This window comes from Sebastes umbrosus, chromosome 5 (assembly GCF_015220745.1).
Source record: "Sebastes umbrosus isolate fSebUmb1 chromosome 5, fSebUmb1.pri, whole genome shotgun sequence".
Lineage (NCBI taxonomy): Eukaryota > Metazoa > Chordata > Actinopteri > Perciformes > Sebastidae > Sebastes > Sebastes umbrosus.
In genome coordinates this window covers 20,035,593-20,045,275 of record NC_051273.1, presented here as the reverse complement: position 1 = coordinate 20,045,275, position 9,683 = coordinate 20,035,593, and the positions used below count along the sequence as shown (strand labels likewise).

Genomic DNA, 9,683 nt, shown 5'->3' with positions numbered 1-9,683 from the left:
ACGGAGCGTTTCAGACCGAGGGTAAATACAGGTATATTCAAGCAGACAGTATGAGGAAAATAAAGTTTTTTTTTAACATTACAGCATGTAAACATGTTCTAGCAGAAACACAAAATACAAGTATGAACCTGAAAATGAGCATGATATGGGACCTTTAAAGGTCCCATATTGTAAAAAGTGAGATTTTCATGTCTTTTATATTATAAAGCAGGTTTAAGTGCTTTATAAATACTGGTAAACTATCAAAACGCTCAATATACAGAGAAATACACACAGTCCGTATTCAGAAATTGTGCGTTTTGAAACAAACCGTTAGGATTTCTGTCCATTTGTGATGTCACAAATATACATTATTTGGACCATTATATGGTTTTAAACGTAAACATTCTAAATGTGTCCCAGTTTCTTCCTGGTTGCAGTGTATGTTAATGACATCAGCTGACAGGAAGTAAACATGAACCCAAACTGTTGCCAGGCAACGCAATTCTGTTACAATTCCTGTTGCAATTCCGTTGAAATGAGCTAAAACGGAGCATTTCAGACAGAGGGTAAATGCAGGTATATTCAAGCAGACAGTATGAGGAAAATACAGTTTTTTTGAAATATTAAAGCATGTAAACATGTTCTAACAGAAACACAAAATACAAGTATGAACTTGAAAATTAGCATAATATTGGACCTTTAATCTAATCAGTTCATAGATGTTTGCATATCTGCTCTACAATGTATTATCATCACATTTAGTTGACATCTCGGTGAATTCCTTGCAGTCAACTAAGCCAAGCTGGTCAAACCTGGCTTTCATTTGTACAGTGATGTTGTCAAAAATGCCTGACTAACTTGTCATCTTTTTCTGCTAACACATGCGACAGTTCAACATAATTTCCATGATCTGCAGAGCTCTCATTGTTTCCCCTAAAGGCTACTGAAGCTCTTGCTTGGCAAGGTAACAGGTGGCACTGATGAGGCTTTTTAATAGTTCCCTGTTTCTCTTTACCTTTGCAGGTTTATCTTCATGGTATTCCCCCTTTAGTCCACATGCTGTCACTGCTGGAGGAGAAGAGTAGCCACTGAAAACAAAATATCTTGCTAGTCTGGTGGCTAGTAACAGTGTTGGTTTACCATTAACGACCACAGCTCTTTTTTCTTCATAAAACAGCATTGATCTTTGGTCGTGTGGTCAAGATGGTATCACACCAATTAAGAAAACTTGCAACTACTCTCGCGAGATTTGCAGCCCGACGAACAATCCTAACATTTACAATCTCGCGAGAGTTGACATATGAGACCTAGAGGCACAGAGCAACTTCCTGCATTCAGGAACAGTATTTTTTTTTTATACTATTTTGAATAGTTTTACTGGAATATGTGTAATCCTGAGACCAATTATGAATGATGAAAATTAAACATTTTTATTTATCTATACAATTCATGAAATTATTAATTATAAAATGATCCTTCCTGCAGCTGCAGACTTCATACACACCAAAAAACTGACAAGAACTGCACTTTACTGTACACCAACTGTCTATCAGTACTACTCAGGTGTAATTCATACTGTGCAATATCATTTTCCACTTTTGCAATTTGTTTAATAGTGTTTATTGTCAATACTGTATATGCTGCTCCTTTTTTATACTTCATTCTATTTAAATGGTTCATATTTTGTTGCACTTTGTTTAGCTCTTTTTTTACTATGTTAGCTGATGCTTCTTGTTTTTTGCACTATGCCCTTTGCTGCTATACACTGCAAATTTCCCCACTGCGGGACTAATAAAGGAATATCTTATCTTATCAACAAATACAACTATTATATAATCTAAACATTTCATTTTAGCTTTGGTGATGCACTGCCTACCCTGACTGCACATCACTGATTCACTCTGACCGTCGTTAGACACACCAGTAGTCATCATAATAGGGTAAATAATATGTGCAGTAAGAGTAGAGTTTAGTTTAGTTTAGTTTAGTTTAGTATAGTTTAGTAAGATCCCCATTAGCTACAGCATTGCAGCAGCTATTCTTCCTGGGGTCCACAAACACACTTACAATAGAGTAAAGCAGCCTCATCGACATAGAATGAACCTATATTTACTGAAGAGATGGTGTCTGTTATAACAGGTCTAAACTTAAAGGGACTGTTTGTAAGAATCAGAAATTGGTTGTAACAGCGACACCTGTGGCCGTTAAGTCAACGAAAGTCAGCGTCCTGTTGCTCGCACTCGCCCATGTGCACACGCTACCTGAATGTGAGCGAGCATCCGTCAAAACGGCGAGGTGAAACCCGTCAGCTAAAACCACAATATCACTCTATATTTCACCTGCGAGGAAGGTCTCTCCATCAATCAATGCTGATCCTAGTGCTGGCTTTTCCTGCTTCAGCCTCCCGAAGGGAGACAGGGGAGACACCGGCACCCGGTCGGAGACGATAACGTAACTCGTTGCGGAGCCTCGTCACTTCACAAGACACTGGAAACCTCTGTTGGTCTGGAGGAGCTGCAGTATTTATTTCTGCACAAAAGTCCACTGTACATTCACTAGATATTCTCAGAGCTAAACTAACTGTTCTGCAGCGTGTAGTGTGCGTGCATGCATGTGTAGAAGTGGAGCGAGTGAAGGCAGGCAGGCTGAAGAGCAGAGGAGCAGAGTACAGAACAGAGACTCCGGCCCTGGAGACCAAAGCTACGGTCTCCCCTGCATCCTCCGACCGCGACCAACACTGTTTTGCAAGACGGGCTTCACTAGATATAACTTTGCGGTTTTGGTGCATCCGTGTAGTTTGTGTTGGAGTCTGAGTCTGAACAGCGTGCAACAGGCGAGTGCGAATGGGAAACCGACCCTGATTGATTTATACGTGTAAGAAGTTACAAACAGTCCCTTTAACAGTGAACATAATATATCCGATTCACAAGTATAATAGGAAGACAGCCTACAGAAGTGTTAGGTAGAAGGGTTCCTCTGTGAAAGCTCCCATGCTACTATGTAGTTTTAGTAATCTATTTTATTTCCCTAATCTCTCCTCCATATGAGACAGCATCAGCATGGCAACAGCCACCAGTCCCGTCTGATTTGCACCACTCTGTGTTGAATTATTTCTTTCTTTTGAGTGTTATTTTAATGTACGGACGGTGAACATCACTAATGACCAACAGCAGGCTTATTCTGTCAGTACGACATGATTTGTTATTTTAGATTTGTCTTGTTTAATCATGCTTTAGCTAAATGTGGAGTGGTAATAAAGCAAGATGGCCTGATTTAATGCCCAAACAAGCTCAAAATTGGAAACAAGATGTGATTGTATGACTGGAAAGTGACAGCAGATGTCCACAAAGAGGCAGTGTTGTCTTTTTGTTGATTTAATTCACACTCAAACAGAGAAGCGTACAGAGTTGGTGACAGAGCAATAGTTTAAAAAGATGGTACAATACAAACTTTTCTTATTTGACCAATTCAGAAAGAAGATGCACAAAGCAGAAATGTACTTAATGTATATAATGTCGTACATAAGAGCAAGATGACATACAGTAGTTAATATCAGTAGTTTTTACATCTATTAAACAGCACTGAGTCTACACTTATTTTCAGATTTTAAGCTGTACTTAATTTGTGTGCCATGATACTAGCTCATACTAGCCTAGCCTTAAGGACTTATGCTGAGTTTAAATTTTCTTATAATAATTTAAAGTTTATTCACAAAAAATGTAGTTGTCGAGTTTGTAGCCGCAGAAAAAAATAAAAACAGCTGTGCCATAAAAAGCCAAAACATGTCACTTAAATCAGGGTTTCTCAAACCTTTGGGGTCCAGGGACCCCTTACAGAGGAGAACATTTTCCAAGGAACCCTTCTTAATCGTAACAGCGATTAAGCATATACTTACTACCATTTGTACTCTTAGATGCCATAGGAGCTGATAAACAGAAACACTTTCCAATTTGAATCATGTTAAGATAAGATGAGATAATTCATAATAAGTCCCACAGTGGGACAATTTGTAATGTTATTATATTTTAATACCATTTATTTCAAGCTTTCAGAAAATAAACAGTAGCAAGACATAGTCCTAATAAATCCAGATATTTAAATTTACTGCTTCAACTTAAAAATAATGAACTTATTGCTGCGTGTCACAATCATATCAGAGTTTCAATTGGCCCAAAGCTAATGTAGGTGGGAGTAATGGACAAAATATGCTTGTTTTATTGACGCAAATGGTCCCCATCTGTAGATATGGACTTTATAATGATACAGTACAATTTTATATTATATTTTATATATATCATTATAGCAAATTATTTCCCAGACCCCCTGACAGAGTGCCACGGACCGTCCCTGGACCCCACTTTGAGAATCTGTGACTTAAATGAATCAAATCACATTCATATATTTTCAGTCTCAACTTGTCAAACAAAAAGCTCCTTTGTATCATTTGAAAACATCAAAGTGAAGCATATTTTCAATAAATCTGTGCAAAGCAAGCAAGTCCAGACTTTGGTCTGACAGTCTCATTGCTATAGAATAAGTTGTGAAAGCTTATCAGCATCTCAATTATCAGCTCTCTAATGTTATACAAACAATCAATTCAAATGCTGTGTGTTGATCAATCAATTGTCAGGCTTCATGTACCAGGGCTTTCTCTAAGGCTTCATAATCGAATCGATCCAGCTTCTGTAGTCAGGAATCTTAGTATAAATATATTTCTTCGGGGCATCTGGGTCTGGATTGAGTGCGCACACCAATCCGTACGCCTTTCCATCTCCACAGACCAGTGGACCACCAGAGTCTCCCTGGAAGTACACACACAGTATGCAGTGATTGCTTCAACAACCGTCTATTAATTGTTTGTCCAAGTTATGGTACAAATATACATACCTTACGCGGTCCAGTCTCTCCCTCAGAGCAGTACACGTTGTCCTGAGCACACTGCTCACTGTCAACTAATGTTACGTTGACTTCCATGAGTACATTAGTCATATATATTGAGTTCTGGACTGATCTTCCCCAGCCGGAGACTGTACAGTTTGTCGGCAGAAAGTCATCACCTTGGTCTGCGAGAGCAATGGGTTTCACATCTTTGCTGAAGTTTGCCTTGGAGCTCAACTTGAGGAATAGAGAGAGAAAAAATAAATATTAAAAAAAATATACAAATATCAATCTGTGAAGTATTTTAATGCTCATCTTGGTTAATATATTAAACAGAGCATTTGCTAATAACATAATAAGAAACAAATTGGAAATCTCTGCAGTTAAGTTCAAGGATTTTAAATATAATATTTTTTTCTTTTACCTTGAGAAGCATTATGTCATTTTTAACTCCAATGAAGTCTTCATGTGGATATTTTTTTTCCACAGATATAGTCTGTATATCAGCTCTGTTATGGACATCGTGAACTCCCAGTAAGGCCTTGTAACTGGAATGACTTAAGTGCAGAAAAGTTATCTTTTTTTCTCCATCAGAGAGCATTGTATTCTTGAAATAAAAAATATTAAAAGACCTGAATATATGTCACAATTCATGAAGCATATTTGTCAGATAAAAGATAAAGTGTGTTAAACTGACTTGGCTCCGCAGTGGGCTGCAGTCATCACAAAATCCTCGTTCAGAAGGAAGCCACCGCAGTGTTTCAATTTACCATCTGTGCGCACCTCCAAAAGCACCATGTAAGGACGGCTATGTGGCACAGCCTCCTGACCTCCAATGATTTCCCCTGTATGAACTGAAAAAAAGTGCACGTGTGACCAGAACTAAAACTGACCAAAGAAACCAACAGCTTTAACAGGTTTAAACAGCATACTATAACAGAGTTATATCAGTGTATAATGAAATAAAAACTAAACTTACCTTGACCATGAAGAGTCAGCACAAGTATCAGTATTAGCAGCTCACAGTGGAGAAACATGGTGAGATCAGAGTCCAGCTGAGCTGCTGTAAAGTAGTGGCTCACATCACTGACAGTTCAGTCTTTAAATACTTCCTGTATCAGGTAGGGAAGGAAGTGTTTGTGTAATTTGCATATGCAAATGATGTGGCTTTAAACCTCATCGTCTCTATCACCTCCAGAGCAGGACAAGTGTTAGATTTTCATAGTACAAGCCTAAATTATTTAGACAATGTGAAGTCAAGTAGATACTGTATGGTGCATGAGGTTTACATACACCATATGTTGTATCAGTAGTGGAAAGTAACCAAGTGCATTTACTCAAGTACTGTACTTTAACTTCTGAGACCCACAATAGACCTGTTTTTGTGTTTTTTAGGGGGTTACAGGGGTCTTTAGGTGGAGATAGCAGATCAACAGTAGATGTTACATCAAAGTGGTGTATATTATCTGAAAGCTGGGAACCTGAATTTCATCAGAACTAAACATGAATTAATTAATTATTTAAAATAAATTGTAAAAGTGTATAAGGGCGATATACTCATATGTTATGATAGAAGTATGCACCATGCTCCATTATGTCTCAAGTTGTTGCAGCAATTTTGGGTTGATACCATTTGTTACACAGATTTGGTGCTAAATTTAACCTTTTTTTCCACGAGAGTGGATAAAAATGATCAATAATCCCTCCAAAATACCACATTAAGACACCAAGACCTTGAAGAACATCATAGAAAAAGTCATGCTTTGATTTGGTTTCAAACTTTTGACATTTGGAGATTTCTGCAAGAATTGCATTTTTCTGCGATTAGATTGTTAGCACTTCTGTTTGGGAAACTGCTCAGAAACCAGAAACCCCCTTATTGTCAATCTAGCTAGGAGAGCCATCCATCCTCTGAATGCTCTAGGTCTCTAGTTTGTGGATGTAAAGTTTCATGAAGCTGATTATCCTAGATAATCCTCATTTTATACAGTGAGGTCAAATTTTTAAAAAAAAATGATCTCACTACAATGAAATGGCTACTATGGGGACTAACATCACACATCAATACAATTGTTCATTGGATCCACAAGAGTCTCAGCTTTACAGTGATACGCAATTCAAGAGTGTTTAGGGACCCCATTATGCAGAAATATTCAAATACACCATTTTAGAATAGGCAGAAATTACCCATTTATACTGCATGCAAAAAACTGCATGTGATTATCATAAAGTGGGCATGTCTGTAAAGGGGAGACTCATGGGTACCCACAGAACCCATTTTCATTCACATATCTTGAGGTCAGAGGTCAAGGGACATCTGTGAAAATGGCAGATTAAAGAAGCAAAACTATTCATCTGCAGCCACATCATGCATAGCTAGCCAGGACACAAAACTGGTTATTTTGTGAGAGTACTGAACACAAACCTAAGGGATTTCCCCACCACGAGGTTGATGCTAGCAAGCAGTGGTGTAATGTAACAAAGTAATAATAAATTGTAACACTACTTTTTGGGAATATAGTTTTTATATTTCTGTCAACTTTCACTCTACTACATTGTGTAAATAAAATGTGTACTTTTACGCATCTGTTTTTAGTTGGCACACGTGTTAAGAGGAATAACTTAATCTAAACAAAATCTTACTTGCCTGCTTTTTTATTAACAGCATTTACTTTTACTTTCAATACTTAAATATATTTAATATCAGAAAATTACTTTTGATATTTAAGTACAGAAAATATCAGATACTTTAAGATTTTCACTCAATATTCTAATCGGTGACTTTACTATAGTACTGTCTGTACTTTTACTAAAGTGTGGTTTCCACACTTCATCCACCACCATTAGCAGGTAAAACATGATAAAGCTTGGCAGGTGTTTTATATGTTTAGGACCCAATCATATCCCAAGGTTCTGTAAGGGAAAGACAGGGTCATGTTAACTTGTTGAGGGAGACAAATGTTCCTAGTTGTGAGAAGAGAGAGACACAGCCCACTATTTAAGATCCAGAAACAGTTGGAGTTATCCCCACACAGACTTGACAATGAAAGCACTGTGCTGCTTCAAACTTCTTAACACAGTTTGCAGGCTCTCTCTCAATGACTAACAGGACCCAACCTGAACCTAATGAGCATTTTGATAAAGTTTAGACTGCTTGGAACTCTACATGGCTGACACCAAGAACGAATTTCAGCAGAAGTCATTATCATAAAGCTACTAAGATGCTGTGAGATTGTTTGTGGTTCACGGAGGAAAATAACAGGAAGCCATGTGAGCTGAGAATGATTAAGCTGATGGTTGGTCCTTCCTATAAACTACCATGAGAACACAACTAAAACACCATATTAATCAGAACATCAACAAGTGGTAAAACTTCACTGTATGTGGATGACCTTGTTCCCATGTGGCGAGGTCAATAAAGGAAGAAAAAACTGGGGAACTGAACCCCAAGAAACACCGTCTCAAAAACCTTTAATGTTGATTTGATAACTGAAAAGGCACACAGACGTGTTACTGACACAAGACAGAGACATGTTTTCAGAATGGACCAAATATTTCATCACATAGGCAGGGACTGGAGCTGCTGGGGAGGAAATTATATATTAATAGCCAAATGAAAATTACTGAAACCAATAAAGGGAGTAAAAACAATGCATTATTACAATTTTAGCTAAGAAGGCCCTAATACTTAATCTAAAACTGTAAGACAATCCTTAAGCATCTAAACCTAGCCAGTCCAACATAAACTAAGCAAAACTGGGGAGACTGAGCTGAGGCCACTGGTGGAGAGGAAGACTACATTGAGGAGGGTCGTGTCTAGAAGGTAACCCACAAGTTGCGAGATTAAGGTTAGGCCCCGACCTCCGACGGTTAAGGCTAGGCACCGACGGTTAAGGCTAGGCACCGACCTCCGACGGTTAACATTAGACTAGGTCGTCGGGCAGCGAGTCACAAGAGTTTAAACAAGATTTCGCAACTTGTGGGTTACCATCTAGATATGATCACTGAGTGCTTCTGCTTACTCACCTCAGGTGCAACAACAATCCTCACAGCAAAAGTTGTGCAATCTACATTCATATCCCCCTATAAGCTTTTACTTGCATCATGCATAAGGTGTAGGGACCTCACCACGGGGGCCTGGCCTCCCAACAATATGGCACTTTGCTTTACTGAAAGAAAGGGAACAAATACACAAAGAAGTAAACAAAATAACAATCCAGGCAGTTTGACAATGCAGGTAGAGGAATAATAACTCAAGCAAACAATAAGGAGCAAAACAGCAGCAGGTGACCCCACAAAGGGACTAACACCATGCAGGGCTCACCATGCTGCATGCTAAAAGTATTCATTTTTGAGGTTCTCCTCACCACCTCTGGTACGGGGCATTAACACATGGGATCACTCAGAAGAAGGTAGGCAGGACAGCAATGGGGTTCCAACACACAATGGACTCAGCCAACACACAAGAGATCAAAGCTAGAAGTATGCAGTGTAGATAGGCTAACTTGTGCATGTTAACTGATCATTTTAACTACATACCTGTAACACCCAACACTACCAGCCAGGACAGAGGACAAGGGTCAAGAGATGGAGCATAAGCCAACAGGTGCCTTATATAAACTGGCCCTAATAAGGGAATTGGTTGGGGGAGGAGTCAGGCATTGGGCTGCGTTCACCAACACTACACATGATACTGCATTCACTTGCACAAGGAGAGCATTCCCCACCACACTATGGTGCATGAGGTTTACAGGGGGCCTTTAGGGGGTGATAGCAGGTCAGCAGTAGATGTCACATAGAAGTGGTTCACATCATCTGAAAGC

General features: G+C 38.8%; 1 protein-coding gene across 2 annotated transcripts; it reads right to left on the bottom strand.

Moving 5' to 3' along the window:
* Nucleotides 1–3,971: 3,971 nt before the first annotated feature.
* On the bottom strand, nt 3,972–9,029 carry LOC119488280 (duodenase-1-like). Of its 2 annotated transcripts, XM_037769792.1 has the most exons (6): nt 8,887–9,029; nt 5,840–5,972; nt 5,558–5,714; nt 5,285–5,417; nt 4,870–5,097; nt 3,972–4,784 (listed from the first exon to the last, which is right to left on the bottom strand). In XM_037769792.1, exons 2-6 carry the CDS (start codon nt 5,895–5,897, stop codon nt 4,635–4,637), a joined length of 726 nt encoding a protein of 241 aa, XP_037625720.1. In that variant the 5' UTR covers nt 5,898–5,972; nt 8,887–9,029; the 3' UTR covers nt 3,972–4,634. The 2 variants fall into 2 exon arrangements, with proteins under 2 accessions (XP_037625720.1, XP_037625721.1); XM_037769793.1 differs by lacking the exon at nt 8,887–9,029 and having other exon boundaries at nt 5,840–5,976.
* Between the last annotated feature and the right edge of the window lie 654 nt (nt 9,030–9,683).